The sequence below is a fragment of the Lutra lutra genome, chromosome 7 (genome assembly GCF_902655055.1).
Source record: "Lutra lutra chromosome 7, mLutLut1.2, whole genome shotgun sequence".
Taxonomy (NCBI): Eukaryota; Metazoa; Chordata; class Mammalia; order Carnivora; family Mustelidae; genus Lutra; species Lutra lutra.
The window spans coordinates 8,587,551-8,615,347 of record NC_062284.1 but is presented as its reverse complement, the minus strand read 5'-3'; the positions used below and the strand labels follow the sequence as shown (position 1 = coordinate 8,615,347).

General features: G+C 42.9%; 1 protein-coding gene across 6 annotated transcripts in view; it reads left to right on the top strand.

The window, feature by feature from the left end:
- AGBL1 (AGBL carboxypeptidase 1) overlaps nt 1–27,797 on the top strand; it is a 733,956-nt gene that overhangs the window by 285,484 nt on the left and 420,675 nt on the right. For all 6 annotated transcript variants that reach the window (XM_047736649.1, XM_047736650.1, XM_047736647.1 and 3 more), the window contains one exon: nt 2,818–2,998. In XM_047736649.1, coding sequence (XP_047592605.1) covers nt 2,818–2,998 — 181 coding nt within the window. The remainder of the gene's footprint in view (nt 1–2,817; nt 2,999–27,797) is intronic.

The following is a 27,797-nucleotide window of genomic DNA, read 5'->3' as shown; positions in this document are numbered from 1 at the left end:
CATACTGTCTCTGATTCAGCAAATACATGGCCTGCAATAATGTCAAAATGATTTTATGAAACGTAGCCTTTCACATGTCTTTCTCCTGCTGAAAAACCATCATGGACTCTCTCCTTCTTCTTTTTTTTTTTTTTTTTAAGATTTTATTTATTTATTTGACAGAAAGAGATTGCAAGTGGACAGAGAGAGAGGAGGAAGCAGGCTTCCTGCTGAGCAGAGAGCCCTCTGTGGGGCTCGATCCCAGGACCCTGAGATGATGACCTGAGCCGAAGGCAGAGGCTTTTTGACCCACTGAGCCACCCAGGAACCCAACCTTCTTTTTATTTTCTTTTAAAGATTTTATTTACCTATTTGTTTGAGAGAGACAAAGAGAGCGAGCAAGCACACACCTGTGAGTTGGGGGAGGGGCTGAGGAAGAGAAAGGATCTCAGGTAGACTCCGTGCCGAGACCATCTCAGCTTGATCTCATGTCCTGAGATCATGACCTGAATTGAAACCAAGAGTTGGACACTTAACCAACTGAGCCACCTAGGTGCTCCTGGACTCTCTACTTAAACTAGTAGCTCTCAACTCTCTTCCTTGCTGGGACATGCATATCAAATATTCTCATGAAGGCTCTCACTTTTTCCTCCCAAATCCAGAAAGCACACGAGACTGCATGCCGTTCAAAGTAACATTATTAGGAGCACTTGGGTGGCTCAGTCAGTTAAGCATCTGAATTTGGGTCAGGTCATGATCTCAGGGTCCTGGGATTAAGCCTCGCATCAGGCTCTGCTCAATGAGGAGTCTCCTTGTCCCTCTATCTCTTCCCTGGCTTGTGCTCTCTCTTACATAAATAAGTAACATCTTAAAACAACCAAAAACCCAAAGTAACAATGTTATCAGGATGACTTCAAACCTGATCTTATGTAAGTCAGACTTTGGTACTTTGTATACACTTCCGTTAGCTCCCTTGTGGTGATTTGCTTGTGTGTTTGTCACTGTTGGCAAAGGCTATGGCCTCTTACAGAACAAGGACTATAATTTATTCAGCTTTTATATCCCAAGGCTTCTGTAGTTCCTGGAATATGCTCAAGACACCTGCTTAGGGAAAAACAACCAAATATTGTCTCCAATATATAAATGATCTATAAGGGGCTGACGTGACCTGCTCCCACCATAGTCAGTAAAAATGTACCCATCTCTGCTCCTCAAACTGAGATCTCAGAGGTTGTCGACAGATAGTGTTTTCTTGCCTAAATGGATGATAATAGTAATTCACTATTACCTGTTCTTTAGCTCTGTTATTGAAGGTTGTTCAATTTTTTTTTTTTTGCACAGAATTAGAGACACAGTTTATTTCCTCAAAAAAGCTACTGTTTAAGGAAGAAAAGACATATTTAGCTCACAGTGATTTGAGTGAGTGGAAAGAAATGACTAGTTTATTTTATTTATTTATTTATTTTAAAGGTTTTATTTATTTATTTGACAGAGATCACAAGTAGGCAGAGAGACAGGCAGAGAGAGAGAGGGCGGGGGGAAGCAGGTTCCCTGCCAAGCAGAGAACCCGATTCAGAGCTTGATCCCAGCACCCTGGGATCATGACCTGAGCCAAAGGCAGAGGTTGTAACCCACTGAGCCACCCAGGTGCCCCAAGAAATGACTAGTTTAACTTTTAGGCTGCTTGATGGCTGGGGTATTTATATTTGGCAAATGCTTAGTTCTTGTCCCTCAGGTGGGTTTAGGAGCCGTAAGAAATTGGGTGAAAGGATACAAAAGGAAAAGAGTGTCAGAAAACACACACACACACACACACACACACACACACACACACACACACACACACACAATATCAGACAAGGAGTTAGAGCAGATGTGGTTAACTTCTGGTGTGATGCCACATCTTCCCCCCCCTCCTTCCCCAAGTGTATGGAGGACAGACACTATTAATCAATCAAAACACACTTTTCACCTGAGCCAGGATGTGGTCTTAGAATACATCTCAACATTACAATGGTCCAGATGTTTTCTATCAACAAGAAAGAAAGACAAGTCCATCTTTGGGCTTTTTGTCTATGCTGTCTCCATAAGGTCTCTTCAGATCGGTATGCTCGCTGTGATTGGGCAAAGAGTGTTTTCCCGATTCTTTTTACATGATTGAGATGCCAGGTGCTTCACTGTTTTCAAATCTTTTTCAGTGTTTGAGTTCAGTGTCCTACAGACGTAAAGTTCCCAGCACAAGTTCTGCCCTTGAATCCCATTTCTACTGGGGAATGAGAAGGGCCATCTTACCCCCAGACCTCATAATCGAGATGGGAGAAACTAACCTGTAGTGAATGCCAAGCAATTTGCCGAGTGCCTTATTGACATCTTTTTGTTTCTGTAACACCCACACAAGATCAGTATCATTGTCCCCATTTTACAGATGAGATACTAACCTTGCAGAAATCAAATTACTCACTTAAGATCTTACAGCTGCTAAGTATGAAGATAAGATTCGATTTCAGATTTGTGACATACAGCATCATGCTATTGGATTCTGGAGAGTTAATTGTTCCTTTGGTAGTCTTGATAAAATCGGCTTCTTGGCTTCTTTTCATGCTGCTAAGTACTTATGCTTTTGATAAAGTCTTGAGCTTTCACTTTATACTTTCTTGAGTCTTGCAGACTATAGAGGCAAATGGAAAATGGATCAGTGTAGATCAGATATGTATGGGAAACGGTCAGCCTATTTTGGACTTCATGCCGGTCAGGAGTCATTCTGGCCCCTGGGAGATGATCTTGTTGGGAGTGGAAAGTGGACTTAGGTTTAAGTTTCTCCCGTTCCTCTCTCCGCAGGGCAGCGTCCGTACCAGGTGATCACTGCCCGAGTGCACCCAGGAGAGAGCAACGCCAGCTGGGTGATGAAGGGGGCCTTGGAGTTCCTGGTCAGCAGTGACCCTGTGGCTAGACTCCTAAGGGAAAACTTCATTTTCAAGATCATTCCCATGCTCAATCCAGACGGTGTCATCAATGGCAAGTATGTCAGGTGCCCAGCTCAACTGGGTCCTCATTTATGTCACCATTGGAATGCATTGTGTCACTCAGTGGGTGTGGCTGAAGAGACCTTGGTACTGTGGCAGGAATAAATTCTTTCGGGCTTCTGTTAATGGGTACAAATAACAACGTGCTCTCCAAACACCCTGAGGTCATGTCAGGTTTTTGTTTTTGTATTGCTTTGTTTTGTTTTGCTTTGAATTCAAGGGCATAAATTCATAGGCCATTTAACTCCAGAGGGGTCCTTAGAAATAATCTGGTGTAATAGTCTTTTCCTTTTTTTAGAGGAGAATATCAGTGTCCATCGTAATCAAGTGATTTGCCCAGGTCATATGGTGGGTTAGTGACAAAGTCAGAGCTCAAATTCTGATTTCTTTACAGTTAAGACCAGTGCTTTTATTTCCTTACTAATATTTACTGCAGGGGCTTCTTTATTCTGAGTTGTATTTTATTGGGTTCTGGATACAGTGCTAAGAAGGGTGTCATCGTATCCAAATGGGATGGCTGACATGGAATGGCTGGAGGGTCAGGGCTGGTTGAGGGAGAGGTGGAAGGGGGGGGTGTGCTTCTCCCAACTGCGTTCCCACACGCCTTTAGAACACAGAAGGGAATGAGGAAGTCCAATGTCTGAGGAGGTCTGTTGGAAGAAGTCAGCATTTCTAGAAGCTATGAGCCAAAGCGCAGAACCAGAGCAGGTCCCCGAGGTGATGTGGCTGGTGGATGGAGCTGGTAGGATTAACTTTCACAAATTCTCAAACCCTGTGGAAAGAGACTCGAGCCTCTTCCTGTGGTCCTCGAGGAGTCTTCTCACTAGGGGAATAGACGTGGTATCAAAATAGAACGTAAGATGCATTAAAAAATGAAAGAAAAATTTCAGAGGCTATTCATGGGAAAGAATTTACAATTTAAAATGTCAGTATTAAAGAAGCAAAGCACAAGTTTAGAAGATGAAGAAATGAGGGCAATAGCAAAAGGTGAAACGAGATAAAATGAGAACTGCTAAAAAATATAAAAAAGAAAACAAAAATTTCAGAGATAAAATTTAAAATGGCTCCAACTGAACAAGAGACCCTTTTAAGAAAGATAAAATAGTAATTAATTTCTTTAAGGAAAAAAACGAAATACACGTCAAACAGCTGAGAATAGACTTGCTTCAAAGGATAAGCACAAAAAAGAATCCTGATCAGTTAAAAAATTTAGAAATGTAAAGTATCATGATAAAATAGAAAAAGAGGAGCCGGGTACATTCCAAATGATAAAATATGCTAAACTATGCCAACATGCAAGCAAGTCAAAGCTATAGACTTTAAAAATAAAATTTCAGTATATACAGCAAAAGAATAAAAAAGGCAAAGAAGTAAAGGATTCGTGTGTTCTAGCAAGTCTCCTCGTTTTTGGTAGAGGTTCTTGATGGGTAGAGAGTAGGGTACTTTGTCTTTGCCAGTGGCCACTGGTTGGTCTTTAAGCACATGGGAGGAGTAGGGGGCCAGGCCCCTCAGTCAGGAGCATTAATTAAGCCTCTGGCAGCATATTAGCCCTCTGAGACGTCCAGTTGGACAAGGCTCTAGAGCGGTGTTCCCTCCCCTCCTGGTCCAGTGGAACTCGGTGGGCCCCCGCCATGTGCTGTTGGCTCTGGAGATCAGGTCTAGGACATTAACCAGTGACTCCTGCCTGCTTGAGGTGCCCAGGATTTCACTAGCAAGCTCTGTCAGCCTAAATGGATGGAAAACAGCTCTGCAACCATCTTGAGGGACAGGATCCCGTTTCAGATTGTTCTCATCCAAGTTGGCTGTTTTCTGAAGTCTTTCTTTCCATTGAATTGTCCGGGGACTGGTAGAAAATGGAAAGCGTACTAGGTTTAGAGTCATAACTCCTGTGTGTAATCTGGCTCTTCCCCCGATCGACTCAGTTTTCTCTTCTGTTGGAAGAGTAAGGGAACATGCTCCCTATTGACCTGTCTGGGAAAATGTCTCTTAAGCCCACGGCAAATTCAGGCTCAAGGATAAATATTGTAGTTTTTTCCATTACAACTGGTCACACCTAGATATCAGGGGCTTGGTCCGGGTCTTTGGTTGAAAGGTTAATGTGGTCTCAGTCACAGAGCATCCTCCTGGCCTGGACACAGTCATTTTCAGCTCACAGCTGGTTGTTTTGGACTCCCTAGTGGCAGGCCAGCTCCTTCTCCATGACACTGCCATTCATCATCATTACCATTATTTATTATGACTAAAATTACCCTTTTTTTTTAATATTGCATCTTTCATCATGGAGCTCAAGGCACATCATAGATTATTTGGATCACTCAAACAATTTTGGCTGAAAGGGACTTGGAAACCATAGTGTTATTGTACTGATCAGAAATCCACAGGTCACAGCACACCAATTTCAAAAGACACGAGACTACAATGGACACACAGCAGCTCACAGTTAAAGCCTTAAAAGTCTCAGCTCATGAACCCTTCTTAGAGTCTACCAGATGTGTGGCTCATCTAACTTGTACTTGAACTTTCTCTCTGACTGACATTCCATTTCAGGGCATGACCATTCCGTTGTACGTAACTGGATGGATTTGTTTTTCTCTGTGCTCTGATCTTTGCCCTGTGAACTTCAAACATTTTATGTAGTCTTACCTTGGGGTGCCCCACAGAGAAAATCGAATCCCCCTTTTACATGCCTTAACTTCCCCACGGGAAGTCCACTCTGAGTTTAATGTAGTTTACCTAAATGTTGCTTATGTGATACTGTTTCTGATGAAGATCAGTTCGCTGATTTTCTTCGGATGCATTTTTACTACTAGGCTTCTTAAAGGTAACTGAACTGCCTTGTGTGTGGTCTGAATGGCAGAGAAGCAAACTTTGCATAAGGACTGGAGAGCCTAAACCCAAGCATGGTACTTAACTTACTAGACTGTACTCTTCTTTCAAAAAACTTCATGGGCCCCCATGGGGTTTGCAAGAATGTGTAAAAGTAGAATAGTTTCCTTTTGTGGTGATGGTAATAGAGCCTCTGAGGATGGTTGAGAGGTTTTGATAATAGTGGTCAGAGAAACAAAGCCAGGATTTTCTAGCAAAAATTTAGTGGGTCTTGCCAAGCCAAGATCTCTTAGCAACACATGTCTATAACAGGAAAACAAACTATAAAGATGGGTTCCCAAAGAAACAATCTACCATCTTGCTGGCCTGGTCGTTTATATGGAATTGGGCTGAGTTCTAAGGAATCCAGGAGGATCATTGACTCTTGTCATTCTTTGCTGCCTGGGATAAGAACCAAGGGGTCAACAAACTGGGTCAGGGTGGAAGTGACAATGGTGGCTTGTTCAGGGTGTGAAGTGGGGAGAAAGGTGATTGCAGAACATGCGAAAGGTTGGCATGGCATGTAAGGGAAGGGGTTGAAGAGATCTAGCATGGCTTCCAATTTTTAGACTTTTGTTGTTTGGTAGAATGTAGTGACAAAATAATTTTTATGAAGTCAACACACGCCCAACGTTTTATTCACAGGAGAATCGGGGTATATTGATTCTTAGGATACATACGACTCTACAAACTTGATTTTCTTCTTCCAAGGCCATCGTGGAGCGAAGCAACAATAAAGAGCAGAGGACATACTCTGAGTAAACACACCAAGGTATTAAGAAGTAATAGCTGAATGCTCTAGGGGAAACAAATGAAACTGTAAAAATCAGATAAAAAATCTTGACAATTTAAACTATCTGGGACCATTTAAAGTTAGTGCCAATATTCCTTTACTCCACTGTGGGTTGTAAAGGCTTTATTTTACTACAATAAGAGAACTCACAGACTTTATCTAAAAAAAAAAAAAAAAAAAAAAAAAAAAATTCAGCACCTTTTATTGGCCAAGAGAGAAAACCTGTTTGTTAGTTTGTTTTTATATAGATTTTCTTATGTAATTGTACCTATGGCCCCAAAATGCAGGTCTTCTATCTAATACCTAGATACAAAATCTTGAGGACACAGGGGTGAAATCGTGGGTCCAATTTAAAAAGCTCATGTTACAGAAGCAGACCAGAACTTCTGTCTGTGCTATACCACTTTTCTGTAAGGATTTAAGGGCATTAGAATTTTAAAAAAAAAATGTTCTAGCTAGGAGGGTTCATGTGTATCAGTTAGTCCCGGTCCTTCAAATGTTAAGGAAACTGAAATCAGAGAGGTAAAAATGAGTTACTCAGATTAGAAAGTTAGTTCGAAGCAGAAATGGCATGAGAAATTGTCTGGATAATTGAACTACATGCACATAAACACACCTGTGCCCAAGGTTATGTGGCTGGCTTGTGACAGAGCTGGGATTTGAACCCACTCTGTCTAGCTCCAAAGCCCATGTGCATTTTGGTCTACCAGCCCTTCCCACCCTTGGCTGGAGATGCAAATAGAGCTTCAGCGCTGCTCACAGCCACCATCAGGTGATCTCTGAAATTAGTCTTGTAGGCTTGGACCTTCTTATCCAGCGTGCCTGGGACAAACCAACACACAGCTCTGTAATTTGGGCCTGGGATGAATGAATCGGTTCATTCTCAGTTTTCCTTCATGGGATCTGAATTTCCAGCTTGGCTTTGGCCTTGATGCTGCCTTGTCCTGCCAGCCTTCTCCATTGGAGAATATGCCCTTTCCTGTTGCTGCCAGTTTTTGGCTATAGGCAACACCCAGCTAATTTTGAGTTTTTTTTTTGTTTTTTGTTTTTTTGTCATGGAACTTGCATTCCCCTGCCCACTCCATAGTATATTTTAATTCAGCTGAGTCTTCAGGATCCCAAGCTGATGATTATCCTTCTTGGGGGGACTTCAGCTTGGGCAGGGCCATGTCCATTCCCTCCTGTTCTGATATGCTTAGGGCTTCCCTCTGATATGACCTCAACTCTCACTTTTTTTTTTTTTTAAAGATTTTATTTATTTATTTGACAGACAGAGATCACAGGCAGGCAGAGAGGCAGGCAGAGAGAGGAAGGGAAGCAGGCTCCCTACTGAGCAGAGAGCCTGATGTGGGGCTTGATCCCAGGACCCTGAGATCATGACCCGAGCCAAAGGCAGAGGCTTTAACCCGCTGAGCCACCCAGGCGCCCCACAACTCTCACTTTTTAATGTATTTCACCTTTTCAATGTAATAGCATAGAGCAGTGGTTGCTTCTCAGACTTTGGATCTCATGGAGCAGTTACATTTGAAAAAACAAATGGGCCATAGGAAGTACGTAATTTTATTATTATTATCTTTTTCAATTTGCACAAGTAAGAATGGAAGATATGCTCTGAGCTCCCTGATAACAGACTGGTAAGAAATCCCACATGGGATGTTGCTTGGGTTACCTCCCCATCTGCAGGTGATCACATGAGTGGCCTCGAGGTTTGTGTGCCGGGTCTTCAGATCACGGTGTATCAAGGCAACCTTGCTCTTTGTGCTGTGATACATTGTGTTAGTGTGTCCGTGAACGTCCCTGTCAGAGGGAGCAGTACCGTCATTGACTGCCTTGCTTTTCCCTGTTGTCAAGCATCCCCAAAAGAAGCAGGTCCTGGAGCAAGAAAAGATGCCTGAAAAATGGGTCTTTAAGAAAAATAGATAATTCCCCTGGGCTTGCAATTGGAGAAACTCTGGTCTCAACCAGAGGTCATAGAGGAAAGATGGCATGTACCATTTGGAGGAAGCCAGAAGAAGCAATCAATCCCTTAAGTGGCTACTTAAGAATGAAAACAGCTACACCAATAATCAGTTCCAAATTTCCTGTGAGTAGTCTCTTCTGTTCCATGATTTAGTAAAGTGTTAATCAGCCTTTCCGTCTTGTTTCAGCTGCACTACGGAGACTGAAAGAAAGTACCTATGCCCAAGACTGGGGGTGGGGATAAGTGGCCATCATGCTTAGAGAAGAAATTCCTAAGGGAACAGTGAAGAAGAAATATAATAGTTATGTTTTCAGAGTTACGCTCAGAAAAATTAGAACATCAAAAAAGATAGCTTAATTTTTTTTAATTATAAAAATGATCCACAATGCAGCAAGAGGGCAGATGTTTCTAAAGATGAGATTTGGTTCACACTGGTGGCAGATGTCTAAAAGTTCAAAAAGGGATGCCAAAGAAGCCAAGAGACTGATAATTACAGAGGCAGGTCCCACCTACCAGGGTGAGGGAAGGAGGGGGAAGTGATGGAGGGACCGGAACCCAGGGGCCAGGGGTACGCTATGTAGAGTTTGGTATTTCAAACGCTGAGAAAGGGGTCTGACCTGGCCAGGGCCTCAGTGGCCCAGGGGACACAGATGAGAGGGTGGAAGAGTGTGGAGTGACCTGTATCTGAATGCCAAGGTGACGTATCTGCCCCCTGCTGTCACTTGTGAGGGCGTCTCACAGCCTAAGAGGCAGGGCTTGAACCAGATGCCCACTGCTGCTCTGGTCTCATTAACTGGAACTGGAAAGCAGAAACGGTGTCCTTTGCTTTCTTTCTCTGCCTTCTTCCCTCCCTCAAGTTGCCTGCTGTTGGCAGAACCTACCAGGCGGCCGACTGGCAAGGGAGTCTGAGCAATTTAATTTGCAGTTTTAGCTACCCTGTGACAGGCCAGAGAGCTCAGAGGTGGTTGGTGAGAAGCGAGCACAAAGCACCCATTAGCTGAGCTCCCGACATGCCCTAGCCTCGGGCTGATTACTGTCTACATGTGACTTCTTTGTTTTCAAAAAATAAAATGGTTTCATTTATGGTTTCCAATGGGGGGGGGGGAGGCATCATTACTGTAGAAAATTCCAGCCTAGAGAAGAAGCTGAGGGAAGAAATTAAAAAGCACCCAAACTCAGGGCTGCTGCATTGCATGACTCCAAGGAACATTGTTCACATTATAATCTATGGTAATTACATAGCGCTTCTAGGGTTTGGTAACATGGAGACCCTTCCCGAATCAGGCTGTCCAGACGTAAATGCTATTGTCAAGTTGGAGAACATTCATTAGCCATTTTTTTGTAAGCTGACAACTCCGGGAACGTCAGCTATTTCTTTAAATATATTTCTATCTGTCTTAAGTAAGATCATATATTTTCTAGTAGAGTTTATAAACGAACAACATCTTCCTGTGGCAAAGAATACAAATAGCATTATTAGTTTTTAAAATGGCCATGTCATAGTATTGACATAATTAATTTAAACAATTCTCCATTATAAACAGGAGACGGGAATATTCTTGTTATTCTCTTGGTGAATTCCTCTGGCTGTTTTCTTAAGATAAATTCTCAAAGAAGTCTGTTGAGTTGATGCTATGCATATTTTATATCTGAGACAGTATTACCAGATTATTTAGAAGAATGTGTAGATACAGATTCCTACCACCAATGGGTGAAAGTGCCTGGTCCCCATACCCTTGTCAATACTGCATTGTATCAATCCTTTTAATTTGGGGGGGTCAATCTGATAAGATTAAAATATGATTTTAATTTTTATACTTATGAAAAAAATTACTCCCACTTTGCAGGTGAAGAGAACACTGAGGCAAAAGATGAGATGACATACACAAGGTCAACAATGTATCTGATGTTTCAGAGTCCGGGATTAAATTCAGGTTGGCCTGGTTGCAAAGTTTGTGTTCTTCCCACTTGGCTGTGAGCTCCGCTCATGACCATGGTTCCAGGCAGTCATCTGGGCAATTTACCTCTTGAGTGTTTTTAGCATAGAGTCTGGGAGGTAGAAGTGCCTCAGAGATGTTTGTTAAATCTAACCTGGGGTGCACCTCACCTTGCTAAAGTGTTTTAAAGTGTGGACTTCACATAGCTCATTGTAGACCAGAGCAAGGGCTCTAAAAAGTTTTGAGCCAGTTCTGTGAGAAATGAACTGTTGGATATATATTTAGTTAGATATTAGTACTGAAGTACTGGTGTACTGCCCATAATGTTTTATTATAGGCTAGATTTCAAGGGGGGATTTGTATCCTACCCCTTTGAGGGGTGGTTCCTGTTGAAGCTGTGGGCGCCAAAATTACTTGGTCTTCTTTTCTTCTCTTTGTCTTAATCATCATTCAGTGTCTTGAACAACAACTGAGCACACATTGGGGAGCCTGGTTGATTGTCCAGGCAGTCTCCAAAAGCCTAGGATTTAATAAATATGGGGCCTCTGGACCCTCCCAAGCTGGGAGGGTTTATACCCTTAGGGGGGAGTGACTCATTCCTTTATGGACTCACTGTTCATATTTGGGTTCCAAAACATTGATTTTTCCATGTGCCTGTGGCTGAGTTCTGCAGTGTTTCCTGCAAAGCGAGGGCAGTAGAGCAGGGATCCTTGGTCCAGGAGAGAAGTAAGGGTGGAGAAAAGCAGGGGGACCAGTAAAGGCAGACGGACACTAGCTGTCCCATGGGCACCCTCACAGTAGGTCTGACTGTCTCTCTTCCTCAGCACCTGTGTCCCCTTCTCTGAGGGCTTGGATGGCCACAAGCTAAAGAGGGTGTCAGGACAAAGTTCTCCATGTTGTGTGGTGTCTGGGAAGCTGAGTGACGGAGTCCCTGTGGTCTGTCCAAATGATGCTGGTGGTCATGATGACATGCCAGGAGGGGATGTGAGCGTATTACTCTCCTTAAAACTCTGATTCGAGAGTTTCAGCTCCAAATTCTCCCTCCAGCTAGGCCAGGGGAATGTGAAGTTTCTGCCGTGGAATCTCCCGTGGTGGAATGTTTGCTAGCCAGAGATCATATTTCTGAGCAAGTAAAGCTTAGCCTGTGCTAGTCATCCACTGTCTTACTGTGGAGCCCCACGGCCCTTCCTGGGAGCTGACAGAGGAACGAAAACTTGCAGTCATGTACTTTTCAAATTTAGACCATTTTGCCAGTTTGCGCTGCTTGTAACAGAGCAGAATTACCAGTGGTTGGCTATTTTGGCTCTATTTGTGTTTAGGAAAATTAAAATGTTCTGGACATGGTTGGCAGTTGGGATGGAAATATCAGTGTGGGTCTGGTTCTAGCAGGTTTGTATGTCTCTGTGTAAAGGATCTCTGGGGAGAGATGGGCAAAGGGCATTTAATCTCTTTCTCTTTGCTTTACTTTCCTTATATTTGAAAACAGGGGAAAATGTTATTTTGATCTGGAGGGGATTATTTGGTCTGAGGAACTATAATTTTTGCCGTTTACTTCCTGACTTCACTAGAAACAGGGAGGTCTCAGTCCATTTTGGATGCTAAGATATTCTCCTGGAGGGGCACCTGGGTGGTTCAGTGATTAACTGTCTTCAGCTCAGATCATGACCCCCGGGGTCCTGGGATCTAGCCCTGCATTGGGCTCCCTACTCAACAGGAAGCCTGTTTCTCCCTCCCTCACTCCCCCGGCTTACCTTCCCTTTCTCACTATCTCTGTCAAATAAATAAATAAAATCTTTAAAAAAATAAAAAAAGATATTCTCCTAGATACAGAAAGGAACATTTATAGGAATATTTTAATCTCACCAATTTATTTTACAACTTTATAAAATGAAGTTACACATTTAAGGTTTTTTTTTTTTTTTTTTGAAGTTGCAGAATTCTTTCCTTGCAAATCTGTCAGTAATTCTGAAATCATGGTCTACTGGGATTTTGTGCGACATCCAAGATTTTCCTTCTAGGATGTGGAAGGGGGTAGAGGGATCCATGAAGAGCATGGCATTTGGCACAGTTGTCCAGAGCTCTGGACATACAGCACAGAGCAGTGCGGGCCTAGAGATCGCTGAGGGTCCTGGTTCTAGAGGGAAATGTGGCATCCAAAATCTTGCAGATGAACTTGTTCATAGAGATCAACATGAAAGTTATTTGCTCTGGGAATGCTTAAGGTCCTGCTGCTAAGTCATTTGCATAGTGTTCAATGATGCATGGCCCTAGGGCCAGGGCGTTGTGGGAGAGCTTTCCCAAGGGCTTCCTTGCCCACACCCATTCCTACATACAGAGGGGAGTCAGGAGCTTGAGTGCTCCATTTGCCTTTCTCAGACATTGCAGTTCTGAACAAATATTACTATTTATTATTCCTAAATTTAGGGTTATTAATTATATCAGCATAAACCTAATTTATGCCATCATAAACAGCAATAATAAATGTTACCAAATGCTAATACCCAGCCCTTGCCAACTGTGCCTGTAGTTGATGGGTTTCCACCCCCCTCACTTCCCAGAAGCATTAAATTAAAAATGATTCAATGTTACAGAATCATTGATCAAGTTGGGGCTGAGGCTCTTGGGGGAATGTGCTTGTTTGTTAAATGCTGTGCTCCCTCATTGGCTGGGCAGCTTCGGATCTCTGTCTGCCCTCTGGTGTTTCTATATTCCTTCGCTGGAGGAAGAAATGGGACCGGGATGCAGGCAGGAGGGGAGATAGACAAACATCCATTCTTCCTTCTCGATTTCCCCTTCAGACTTCTCTCTTCCCAGTGTCCCTTGCCTAACACTTTCTTTCAACATACACTTAGAAGTCTTTATAAAGCAATCCCTTGGGTATAATACAGGTGTATTATTTCTCAATTCCCATCACATCTACTGTGTACTTAGTGATGTATGTTCCATGCTCCCTGAAACACATGAGAGTCTCTATCTGGAGAATAGGAGACACAGCTCTGACCAGCCCCCCGCCGCCGCCTCTAATACTGTGGGTACTGTTCCTTCTGCCATTTACTCTTGGGGTGCTCTGCTTTGGGGAAGCAAGAGGAGATCCAGTCCCCTTGTTATCAGAGTCATAATGAGATCTCACTGCCTTTCTCAAAGGAAACAATTTGTGCTTTTCCTGGTTTTTCTGACTCTTTCTTTTATTTTGCTTCATCTGGGATGATTGTGATCATGATTCAGTATAAGGATTCCTCCTGGGCAATCAGAAGGCCCAGGCTTTGGTCAGGGTTAGCTTCTTTCCACCCACGTGGCTTTGGAAAAAATCACTTAACCTCTGCACTCTTATTTCTTCAACTTACTAAGAGGTTAGTAAGCCCTAACCATGGCACCTCCCTTGATTAGTGTCATGATCAAATATGTAGTACTTGAAACTGAAAGTACAAAAGTAAAAGTCCCTCCGGTTGTATTCTGATGCTTGAATTTCAATGTGAGCCATGCAAAGCTCTTCTCAGTAGTCAAGACAAACAGATTTAATGATCTCCTACTTCCATTTCTCAGTTTCTCAAAGAGTCCAAGATAAGGTATGGCAGTGGGATAGAAATTCTGCAGAGGGAGGGACAAAGTCAAAGATGAAAAAGTTGAAAAAGACTTCTTTATTTTATACATAATATATATAATTTATTGAACTATGTAGTATATATAATATTTATCTTAATATAATATATATATTTTAAATATATAATATTTTACTAAAGCTTTGCTTGTCCTTGTGATTGTGATTTTAAAATTATGGAGGTGTAGGACCGAATAAATTTTATAAAATATATAGAGGTAGAGAAAGCTTGGAATTGGAAGAATTCAGCCAGTGCCTTTTTCCCTCCTCATGCTTACTCTTTTTTTAAGATTTATATATTTATTCCAGAGAGAGAAAGAGTGGGTATGAGTCCGGGGAAGGGCAGAGGGGGTGAATCCTCAAACAGACTCCCCAGATGATCTCAGAATCCTGTGTGCCTGGATGGGGGGCTCAGACTCACTACCCATGAGATCATGACCTGATCTGAAACCAAGAGTAGGCTGCGTAAGCTGTTGAACCACCCAGGCACCCCTCATGCTTGCCCTTAAAACAGATCTAGTTGTCCCCTTGGAATGGATGAAAGCCTGGCTTCTTGCCTTTTCAAAGCCAGCCTACAGTCAGCTTCAGGACATCTCACATAGTGTTTCAGGGTATCTGTCATGAGCAGTGTTTTTGGTTGGTGGAACCGGTCTTCTCAGCCCGCAGACAGTCACCGGGGTGTACCCAGCCTGGGCATCACAGCCTTATGGCCCCCCGCTCCCATCTATCCCTGGGAGCCCTGGTTTTTAGGAAAGTGCGCCCCATCAGGAACCAGAAGGAATTGCACCTGTCAGGCTGCGCTGGGGAACCCTCTGGGGCCACAGGCTCTCCAATTCTGGGTCCTCTGCCTGCAGGCCCTAGTTTATAAACAGGAAAGTCGAACGCATCGCATTAGCCTTGGCAATGTGGAACCACCCTCCCTGGCCCGACTTCCATGGTGTCTTTTCCTCAGTTATTTATCTCTCTGAGCCACCTAGCCCTTCTGAATTATTAGCCTTCTTCCTTCATTGCCCTGCTTCCTTCTTGCAAATATGCTCCCATACATCTTCACTCTGTAGGAAACACTTTCTTTTCTATTTACAGCTTCTCCCTGCTCCCCACCCCTCCCCCTGGCCCAATAACGGCCAAGGAGATAAATAAGAAACATAACTCTTTTTGGCTATTGTTTTTTTTCTTACTCTGCACGGTAATATATATAATAACAAGAAAACAAATCTTATTACTAAAGTAATTACAATAAATAAAAAATAACTGAGAGTGAGGCCTAAGGAAGGGACGTGTCAGGGGAGTGATTGTGACAGGATTTTAAAAATTTAATTTACTAGTGCCAGTCTCACTGTTCTGTGGATGCCTCCCTTAGGAGATTGTGTCTAATTAGAGAGGGTTATTATTGCTCTTTGAATACCTACCCGCCCCTGGTTGACTTATAGTTGGGCCTTTAAAGGCAAATTCTGGCCCGAGGAGTCCCTTGAGAAATTCCCTTGTCAGCAGCCCCATGCTGGGAACAGCACCATTTAGCATGTTATGGTTGTATCATCATCAAAGCTTGGGATTGCAAAGAATTGTTTGGCTTGCTTCCCCGTGACTGTAGATAATCTTCCCCTTAACCATCCAAACAGATGGGTATCCCCCCTGACATTTGTGAATCTGAGTAGAGGTCACTGTGAATCCCTTTGTCAAACAGGCTGGTGCTGACCAGTTCTTAGAGCTCAAATGCTTCTCTGTGTAGTCAATCTAATTTTATCTGCAAGTGATTTCTGTTCATTTGTTCTTGCGTGGTTCGCAGTAGAAATGGGAACGGTTATTTTTCTTCATTAAGTCTGACTATCTTTCTATTTATGAGAGCCATCTTTCTGAGTCCTTTTGAAAAGCTCCTTATTTGAGTTTCACTTCTCCTCTTTAACCTGAAGCATGTATGGTTCGCAGTTAGTCTCAACATGTGGCATTTTTTTAACGATAATGTAATCATCCCTGTGTGGTTTTCAAGTCAGGCTTGAGTGTGGAAGGCAGACTGGGCAGGGGTATGACAGCCTAGCCAGGCTTCTGGGCAACATGTCTGCATCCTCCCAAGCCCAGGCACACTTACTAATGCATTATGGGCGGCTGTGCTCTCCTCGCTTACTTTGGCTGATTGGTCTTAGTCATCCACACACCTGAAATCTGGGACAAATGCACAGTGTACTTATTCTTATTTATTTTTTTATGTCATGCCACCTCCTCTCCTGACCATCACCATCACCACCATGTCCCATGTCCATGATCACAATCAGGATCAATGACAAGAAAATGGCCGGTATTGCTGAGTGTGTAACATGTGCTTGAAAAGGTGTAACATTTCACACCCACCGCCTCTGTCAGTCCTCACGACAACTCTGTGGTATGTACTAATGTGACTTAACTCAGGAGGAAACTAATATTTTCAGGGCCAAATAAATGTCTCAGTGATGTAGGAAAGACATTAGCGTTCAAAGCCAATGCCCAAGAAAGAATTCTTAAGATGTCTTTGGTGCAAAAATGTGGTTTTATTAAAACACAGGGATGGGACCCCTGGACAGAAAGAGCTGCACTGGGGTCATGAGGAGTGGCCCATTATATACTTCCAAGTTGGGAGCAGTTAGGGAGAGCCTAAGTCTCTAAGGAATTTTGGAAACAAGGGACATGGAGGGGACTAGCTATTGTTGAGGAAAAGGTCTTTTATTACCATCTAATAAAATCTTAGTCATGAGACCCTTCAGATGTATATCAGTGGGCCATATGCTTGGGGGATGATGGACAACACTTATCTTGAGGGTTTAGAGAATAAGGAAATTTCCAAAGGAATTTTTTTATGTTAGAGTAGGTTTACGGGATCCTGGGGTGGGGAGGGTGGGGCTGTCAAGCTAGGACTAGGATTGCCTTTTGCCCTTAGCAAAGTGTCAACATTGAGGCAGTTGAGTCCCTAGAGGTATGTCATTCTGCCTATTTCAAAGACTTGTTAATAGGCTGTAGGTAGTAAGGAAATGTAATAATTTCTCTTCTGCCTTTGTTTCCCACATCATAAGGGCATATAGAACACAGACAGAGATCTGGTGAAGAGGGTAATGAATCTGTGTGTGTGTGTGTGTGTGTGTGTGTGTGTGTGTGTGTGTATGATTTTAGAACCCACCGACTCAACCACTACAGTATGCAGGAAATCAGAAGGTAGTAGAATCCTATAAAATTAACATTGGAAGGGCTCCTGCATTTCAAAAATCTAGACCTGTCCCCTCTCCAGAGAAGAGACAAAAAAGATGCCCAGTAAGCTTCAGTTAGGTTTTTAAATTCTCAGTGTTAGAGCTGAATTGAGAAGCCAGCCCTCTCCCACTGAATGGCCACTGAGTAGAAGGATAACATATTTGCAAACTGTGCAGATGTTGCTCATAATCTTATGCATGTAAAGTAAAGGGCTTTCTTAAGACAGAATGGAAAGTTCTGCACAGAAAAGGATAAAGTTGTTAGAAACACTTCAGTCCAGTCTGTCTAAGATGGCTTCTCAGAAGCGGTCAGACATCAAAGTGTTTTAAAAGGGGAGGGAGAAGGCCTTGGAAGTATGGTGAAGGTTTCTCCAGGCTAGCATTTCCCAAACCAGTTTTGAGGGACACTAGCAGATTGGTACTAATAGATGTTTCACAAAAAAGAAAATAAAAAAGGTGCTTGGGTTGGAAACCACATTTCAAATTTCATATAAATAGATTTCTTTATTGCATAACTTACCAGTTGTGTTGAAATATTAACATGCCTGGAGACTATCTCATCGGGGATGGAATTTGTGACATTTACTGAATTTACTTGAACAGGGTCACATTTGTTGATGCGTATCTAGAATAGCTGGAGGATTATTAGTGATCCTTCAACTTGGGAAGTACTGCTCCAGGCTGTTAAGTGAGATGCAGACATTAACTGAAGCCTCCTTGTAAAGAAGTGCATTAGCTTTGTGGCTAAGGACATGGATTCTGAAGCCGGATTGCCTGGGTTTACCGCTGATTAGCTGTGTGACCTTGGACAAGCACCTGGCATGGGTTGGGTTATCTCTGAAATGAGGGTTTGCTGTAGGATGTTTACTGTAGCATGTCCTTGGGGATGGGGGAAGCCGAATCAGGCACAGGGTAGAGTTGAATGTGACACGGTTATCACAGAGGTCGCAGCTGGCCAGTGAGGAACTCTGCAGCTGGGAAGGCCTTTCAGTGTCCTGGATTAGTCAAGTAGACTCAGTCTGTCTTCTGTACGTCCCACCAGTTGCACAGTCACTGAATGTGTACTGCCTCTAGAGAAGGGGCACCGACTTGCACAAGAAAGTCCTTTTGTCTGAGGACAACTCTTTTTCTTTTTAAGATTTTATTTGTTTGAGAGAGAGAGAGAGAGAGAGAGAGAGAGAGAGAGAATGAGCACAAGGAGGGAGGAAGGAGCTGAGGGAGCGGGAGACAGACACCCTGTTGCACAGGGAGCCCAAAGTGGGGCTCCATCTCAGGACCCGGGGCTCGTCACCTGAGTCAAAGGCAGACAGTTAACCAACTGAGCCAGCCAGGCGCCCCTGAGGACAGTTCTTCAGGGAGGTACTCAGCTGTGAGCCTTAGCATCTACGGAATGAGTTATTTGGTCCTAAAGGGGTACTCAGAGGGACACAGCACAGCATCCACTTTGCTTTCCTTTCCTCGTCTGTGAAATGGGAACGGCAGTAGTATCTTAATAAGGTCATTGTGAATGAAATGAGTTCTTACCCAATGTGCCTGATACTTACTCATGTCATATGTGTTCCAAAAAGATCAAAAATCAGATAAATACCTAAGATAGATGCGAGCTGTTTACCCTGGAGTTCGCGATTATAGTTGAGCCAGTGAAAACTGGAAGAACATAGATAATATATTTTTTACTTGCAGTGAGTTAAAAACTATTTTAGTGCCTGTATGCAACCACAGACTCACACCAGTGGGCCCTTTCATAGCTTTTGTAGGCTGTGATGGAGAGGCCTCTACTGTGTCTTCTGCTGCGTTCTCTCCCTAATATTGTAATTATCTGATGAGAGCAGACCAGGCCATCAGAAGGCACTTCCTCAGACAGCCCATATGTTTGGTTAAAAAAAAAAATTCAATCCAGGCCAAGATGTGCATTGAGTAGAGATTGCTAAATATTGATCAGTGCTGACAAAGTTGATTGTGATGTTGCCCTGATCTGAAAGGAACTGTGTCCATGGACAAGATGGCCCCTCCTACAATTGATGTCAGAAGATTTGATGCTAGAGATGAGCTGAGATCTTTTTCCTAAGTGCAGTGTTAAGTGAAAACATCCAAAGCCTGGTCTGTACTTTCCAATGTCAAGGCAAAAAATTCCAGTGTTTATGAGTCCTGATTGGGGTGGGCCTCTCTCCAGAAGGAGACTGCAGCACGTTAATGCCCATCATTTGTAGTAGTAATTCTGGAAATTCAGACAGCAGGACTCCCTTCAACAGTAATCAAGGCCATAGAAGTCCATCTGATCTAATGTGGGGAAGAATTTTTTTTTTAATCTAATTCAATATCTAGCTATTAATCTAGTCATCTTGACACTGAATTACTGGATGTTCTAACTCAGTGGATTTGGCCACTGAGAGAGTTAGTTTATAATGCATGTAGTGCAATGGATATCCTCTGAAAAACAGCTTCTTCTCCTAGGGTAGGTCATTAAAGGTATTGCACAGTATAAAATAGATTATATATCTAGAAGAGTATTCAGAATCATTTGATTCAGCCTAGTATTTCATTGCACAGAGAAAGAAATAGGCTTGGAGTTTTGATCCTCCTTATAAAAGTTTACCCAGTTTCCTAGCATAGATGACATCAAAGCAAAAGACAATTGAATTTCCAATTTACTGATATTTCCAAGAATGCAATTTCTTTTGGATGGACTTTTTACCCCTAATGGATGATTCCACAAAAGAAGATAGTCTGACTTATTGATGAATGTATTTCTGTGACTTGATCATAGAACCATGGGATCGTAGGGAATCTTAGCATTTAGTTCCAACTCCCATCCTGTGCTTGAATCCCTTTATGGCATTTCTGTCACGTATCCAGACAGTCTGTGCCACCATGTGCCAATAGCTTGTGAACTTGTTTTCTGTCTTGGGGACTTAAGCCATTAATGGTAGTCCCATTGGGAAGTCATTTCCTGAACTATGGTAAAATAGCTCTCCTTGGAACTTCCACCCTTGATGCCATAAAGAATAAGTTGAGGCACTCCCCTTTGGACCTATGCATAATTGAAGACTGTCTCCATGTTCCTCCCATGTGTCTTCTTTTCTCCCAGGTAAGTAAGCATCTAGTTTCTTCCACTTCGTTTGTGATATGTTTTTGGGTTCTTCTACTGCCCTGATTACTCTCTGAACTATCTTACTCATTCATTCAATAAAAGTTTATGGAACATCTGGTAAGAGACGTTTGTGAACCTGTGGATATAATGATGAAAACAGCAAGCTGTTCACAGACTAGAGGCAGAAATAGTTTAAAAACAGAACAAGATAGTGTCAGAAGTGATTTGATGGCTGTTAACTCCACAGATGCCCAGAGAAAGGGTGCCTCACTTAACCCTGGGGTCAGGAACAACTTCCTGTGCCATCTGCATTGAGAGCTGAAGGAAGAGTTAGCCAGGAGCAAAGCATATGTGAGTTGGTAGAGGTAAGCAGTATGAGAGCTTTCTATAAAAGAAAGTAGCATCCACATCCCTTTGAAGATGGGATTCCCGGATGACCGCCATTATCATTCTGAAAACCCAAATGCCATTCATGAAGCTTGTAGCATGAAGCATGAAGCTCTTTTGATGGCCTAATCACATTGGTAACTCATTTTCCATTTGGTGTCCAGCAAAGTCCCCAAGTCCCTTTTCATACTAATTGCCATCAGAATGAATGTTTCCTGCTGATTTGCTGCATGGCTGATCCAGTAGGACCAACTGCTGGAACTACACTTAACCCCAATTTCATCCAGTTGGATTTCATTCTTATGAGACCACTTTGGATCTTGACTCTGCCATTCATCTCACTTGGCTACCTCCTTATGTAATGCAGCCTTCAGTGCTGACAAGAATTTCTATAGTCTTTTTACCATGTCATTGATACATTTGTTGAACTTGAGTGAACCAAGGACCATATCCTAGAGTACATGTAACCAAAGACATAGATGCATTTAGTTATGATCATTCAACCATTTTCCAATCTATTTTACTACTGCCATTGAACCTATATCTCTTTATGTAACATGCAAGGATATTTTGGGAGATTCTCGCAAATTCCTGCTGAAGGTGTGTAAAACTCTGTCTCCTTATCTAATAACCTATCAAAGTGTGAAATGAGGTTGGGCTGGCACAGCTGGAAGGATTCACAAAGTTCTTCTTGGTGATCAGGGCTGGTTTCTATGATTTCCGCTTCCTTTTCCAGGCAACCCCAAACTACCCCCCCCCACCCCAGTATGTACAAGAATTTTACTACAGATCAGAGTCAAGCTCACGATTTCTTTGCCTTTTCTCGTTTTCAAAAATGGAGGGGTATCTGCCAAAAAATTCTCCAATCTGATTATTCGGAGTTGTCAGTAGATCACTGATCTTGCCTCAGGCTAACGGTGGGCTCAGCCAGAGTCTTAGCAAAGGGAGGAGGAGACCCGAGCTCCTGATTTTGGGTGACTCAGACTTCCTGGGGGCACCTCTCCCACTCGGGAGCTTACAGTTCTTCATCTTCCCTGTCCCAGAACAGACTGTTCGTCATGCTTGTCAGGATGATTTAGTCTGGAGGCGTGAGAACTGCAGTGTTGTTGACCTTACCTCACGGAACTGATGTGATACTCATGGGTCAAAATCATTGTGGCTTCAGGTGTTTTAATCTAGAAACTTCTTTATTTTACTTCTGTTGACTTCATGCTCTTTTGTACCAACAGAGTTCCCTCCTGGATATGGTTAGATCATAGATTATAAAGATTGTCTGATTCTTTTTTTGATAGTATGACACATTATGAAAAATATGTCCAGTGTATTTTAGGCACTTTTTAATGTGAAAATGTTTTCCACATGTGGTAGGCTTGATAGAGTAGATAGCAAAATTCCCATTAATGTAACTTGGGAAGTGACTTTAAGTCAGTGATTCCTGCATAGTGTGAGAGACTTTTTCTACAAAAGTGTTAACTTCTTCAATGAAAATTCTGGTATTTTATAGCTGATTTTCAAATACAGTTGATCATCAGAATGCCCCAAGGAGCTTGGTAAAAGCTAGAATCCAGGGTCACCTCTGTGGAATTTCTGATTCAGGAGGGAGATAGGGGGCCTACAAATTTTTTGTTTTTGTTTTTGTTTTTAAGATTTTATTTATTTATTTGAGAGAGAAAGAGAGAGAGAGAGAGAGTGAGAGAGCATGAGAGGGGAGGTCAGAGAGAAAGCAGACTCCCGCTGGAGCTGGGAGCCTGACGTGGGACTTGATCCCAGGACTCCGGGATCATGACCTGAGCCGAAGGCAGTTGCTGAACCAACTGAGCCACCCTGGTGCCCCACAAGTTTGTATTTTTAATACACTAGGTCATTCTGAAAATAGGCCAGTTGTATGCTACTTGTCTGTAGAATCTTTCTGACTATCACGCTGTCAGATGATTATGGAGAAAGGCTGCTGCCAGGGGGGTATGTGTGTGTGCACGTGCATGCTTGTGAGGGAGAGAGAGAAAAAAACACAAAAAAATAGTACACACAAAGAGAACTCACCAAGAGAAACTGGAAGGAGCCTCCTCCAGAGGAGAGGCAGTAAATGCCTTTTTAAAGCATCCCATAGAGAGTTCCACCACATCTCTGTTCTGCCGTAGAACATTGTAGCAGAACACACGTGGTAGAAAATAGGAACCAATAAAGAAATAAAACCAGCTAAGACTCTGTACTCAGAGCTTGAACATTAAAGCTTTGTAAATAGAAGGACCCAGAATCCTCTGAGATTGATGTCAGAGCCCTTATATGAGGGCCTATCTGTTTTGTCCCAGGCAGAGGCCAGGCAAATCAGCATCAGTTACAAGAAAGGTGAGTGGATCACCTAGAACCAACTTCAGTTTCACCAAAGAAGGCGTTCTAACAGATCCGGGACAAAGAAGATCTCCTCCTCCAGCTTTCACCTGTTCTTTTGTAAAGCAGGATGGCAGGTCATCCTAACTGGAGAATTGTATCATTGTTTGTAAGTGTCCACTTAAGGAAATGGTTGGCCTGTAAAATATCTCCTGTGCATCAGCCATTTGCTGAGGTGAACCCAAAAGTGAGTTGCACATGGTCTCACAGTATGGGTTCATTCACATACGCACAGCATTGCCTACAGTGCTTTGGTCCTGATTTGGTCCCCACCTGAGCCAGCTAGAACCAGCTGACACCTGAGGGCTCCAAGATGGTGGGCAGAGTGGCCAGTGGAAAGGAGCTCTGTGTCCACTGAATGCACCCAAAGGAGGGGGGCTCCGCTCTTGAGAACACAATGCAATAGAAAAGCACACACCAGTTGAAATCCTGCCTGAAGCCTGTACTAAGGGCCCACGTGAGGCTTCGCAGGTCTTTATGTTCTCTGTTTTGTTGTATACTTTGTCTTTATTTTGTTTGGGTCCAACGGTGATCATTTAAAGAAGGAAATTAATTCATGTTTTCTTTGTCACCGCATTACTTTGTTTTTGACCAAGTATGGGGATAGACACTGCATAGAAATATTTTTCATGGGGAAAAGGAAGAAGAGGAACATTTCATGGAATGAAATTATAAAAGCTTCATTTTGTAAGGGAGATGACAAATGTGCTAGACCTTTTTGTAACATCCATAACCAAGAAACAGAAATTGCATAGGGATGAATATTAGTGTCTTTCATAAGATATTTTAGTACATACTGGATGCCATTAATTAGGCAATATTTCTAGGAGTTTGAAACTAGGACATCTCCAGAGTCCTAAATGACATTTCCAACTTTATGCTGCCATTCTTTGTCTTTTATGTTGTTTTATTTTTTTCTTTCAGTCTATTGTAAGCATTTAGACCTATAATTTATCATAAAGCAGTGCAATTTGATACATAGTTAGCGAGAGTGACCATTTCATATGGTTTGGATAATTTATGCCAGTTTTCACGGAGCAGTTTATATCTGGTTTCCCAGTGTAATCGTTCAGTATATATCCTTTTATTCTCAAAAGTGTGGATGATAGGTCATGTGACCATATTAAAAGGCAGTACCAGAGACACCAACTTATGAGAATTTAACTATGGCATTCGCAGTTTCTTTGCTTGGTTGGATTTACTCTTCAAGAAGCTGTGTCTTCTCCAAGAATTGAAACTCCTGCTCCAGAACTTTTCCTGGGACCCAAACCTGGTGAACATAACAGTACTAGTTGGCCAAGCATATAGACGTAGACCTCCTCCATTTTCCTTTCTTATTCTTGACCTTATAGACAGAAGTAATACAAAATAGAGGCAGGGGGCTATCTGAAACCCTTTCTTGCCTCGTGACTAAATAACTCTGCCCTTTTGGGGGCTTATGCTCTCAGCTATTACTGAAAGGAAAAAATGCATTGAAAGGCTCATCTTTAGGGTGCCTTGGTGGCTCAGTCAGTTAAGCATCTGCCTTCGGCTCAGGTCATGATCCCAGAGTGCTGAGATCGAGCCCTGCATCAGGCTCCTTGCTGAGTGGGAATCCTGCTTCTCCCTCTGCCTGCCACCCCCGCTGCTTGTGCGCTCTCTCTCCCAGTCAAAGAAATAAATAAAAATCTTTATTTAAAAGAGAAGGCTCATCTTCCAGGCGTTCCTGATTGTTCCATGTGTTCCAGAGGAGGTAGTCTTTTTGGGAGCAATGAGGTGGAGCGAGAAACAGAGTGGACCTAGGAGGGCAGGTATGGCTGCTGACTTCAGAGAAGGTTCTGGAAACAGTGTTCTTCTGCTTCACAAAACCATTGTAAACAGTACCCACTCCCTGGGTGACTAGATCATGAGAACTTTGGGTCTGGAATAAAAAGCAGGGTGGTCTCTCTATTGGGAAGTTTCTGTCTTCCTGGGAAAACAGACAGGCAGGTCCATCTCCAAGGAGCAGCTTAAAATATGTCAAATGTAGCAGCTTCACCTATGCCTTCCTCCTGGGCCAGCCTTGTGGCCAAGCTATATGGGGTGGGTCCATTCTACCCCACTGAAATTGGAAAAAAACAAACAAACTCTAAAACTCCACATTTGCAACATAGATATGATGAATAGAAAAGAAGAAGAAGGCTTTTTCTTTGAAAGTTAAAGTTTAAAAAAAAATGCATTGAGCATAATAGACTGTCAGCCACACTATCAAACTTAAAATTATAGTGGGCACGGCAGACTCACGATGGAAATTTGACAGATAGGGCAACAGCCAAGTGTTGCACAAATGCTTACTGGGATCATAACTTCAATTCATCTCCGAGGAATCAGCATGAAAGGTCTCCTCTCCTGGATACTCATGGCCCTATAATTTCAGGCTCTGTTCTCACCATGTGGGTGACTACAACCTTGAACCGTGTCGACATTTTTCATTTTATTTCAGGCAAATGAATTCCTCACTGGACATGTTGATTGTGCAATCAGGCATCCTTCTTATCCTGGCCTCTGAGCTTTGCTGCTTATAATGCCAAGATAGCCAGAGACATAAATAAAAAGGAATGAAAGAAAAACCCATGTTGCAACCAACAGCAATAATATATTGACTATGATGAATCTTTGCTCTTGTCCACATACTGGCGTGTGGTTTGGTTAGCTCTTTAGCTTTCAATAGTCAGGGTTGGGGCTGCTCTTCTGGGAGATCCTTGCAACGAAATTTCAATTCCAGCATTTTGTATTTGGAAATAGTGTGTCAGCTTTGACTTATCCAGTCTTCGAGCTTCCAAGACACTGCAAACTAAAACACAGTATTGTTATTGTATATTGGGAGAATACTTACAAAATGCAAGACATTATTTCAGTATATAGGTTTTAGCTGGGATATATAGGATGTTTTTGATATAGGGTTTGCTTAGCACCCCAAGAGGCAGAATTCAGTGATTGGAGATGTGTGTGTGTGTGTGTGTGTGTGTGTGTGTGTTGTGCGTGTGTGTGTGTTTTCCAAGTGCTAGACACTGTTCTATGTCTCAGGGAAGCAGAGACATAATGTTGTCCTAAAAAGCACACAGTCAAGCTGGAGAGGCAGACCCAGAAGAGGAATCGCCACATGTTTTAATGGATGCATCAGTCAACTTGTGGAAGCAAAGAGGCACACAGAGAATTAATTTTGCTTCAGAGGCACACCGGAAGTACCCCTGATTATAGGTGGTAATTAGGGTTTTAAGCTGGACTTTCAAAGAAAATGGACTTTATAGGATTTATGAGGAAGTGAGATTGGGTTATAGGTTAGCTCTGTGTTACGTATCTTCTAAAAAAAGAATCTTAGTGCCGGTGTTTACAATGTGACAGGAACAGTGTCAGGCACTTAATATTACAAGAGCCAATTTAATTCTCATGACAGTTCTATGGGGAGGTAATATTGAAATCCCTTTGTATAGGTGAGGAAAGGGACACTCAGAGAGGTTAAGTAACTTACTCAAGGTCACACAGCTTTTGAGTGGTGGAGCTGGGAATTGAACCTGGTCTGTCTGACCGCAGAGTCCAGCGCATAATGACCGCTCTGCTGTGATGGGATTTTTCACTCACCACGCTCATATTACCAGTATTTGAACAGCACCTTTTTGCTTATAAACAGTAGTCTTATTAATTAGCTCACTGTATTTGAACTCGCCCCTAGGAACCTGCTTTCTAGAACTGAGGCTCCACAAGTGGAGTGTAGTGCCTGACTCGGAACATGGGACTCTCCATTTCTGTGACTGTTTCCCTACTAGAGCAATCTTGGAAAAGTGGCTTTTCACTGCTAGAGCGATCTTGGCAAAGTCAGATGGTTCTATTTCCTCATCTGTAAAATGAATGTAAGGATAGAGTCTTTAGGAAAGTTAAAGGAAAGGACATTCACTGGGTGGCTTTGCATGGTGCCTGGCACCTAGTGAGCGACTCAGGGAGGCAGTGGTTACTGTATAAATTTCTAGGTAATTTGTACTCCAGCAGCTCACATGATTCCCACCTCGTCAGGAAAGCCGTCCTCAGAGTCCGCTCTGGTCTCACTCAGTACTAGAGAGGGGAAGAACGGCATGTGAGACCTCTCCATAACCAGACTGACCTTCATCCTAATTAGCCTTAGTTAATATGATTCTCTATCACTTTATTACTAATTCTGGGTGTTTATGCAGCGTCTGCCAAGCCGTAGGGTTCCGCATGCATTTTAAAATGTTAATGCTCACCTAATAGACTGTATCGGTGTGGGGGCTGAACAGGGGTAATTATATTAGAGCCCTACTCTGGGGCTGGCAAGTGTGACCTCCCTCGTTGTCTTCCTAGGATCTGCCTTCCATGACACCCCCCCCCCCTCAGCTGAGACTCCTGGTTGCCTTGACTTGGGACAGGCAGTTGTATTTTTTGTTGTTTTTGTTACTTATTTTAGAGAGTGAGCAAGTGGTGGGGTGGGGAGGGGGCAGAGGGGAAGAATTTCAAGCAGAGTCCCTGCCTAGCGCAGAGCCCCTGCCTAGCGCAGAGCCCTATGCCAGCTTGATTTTACATCCCTGAGATC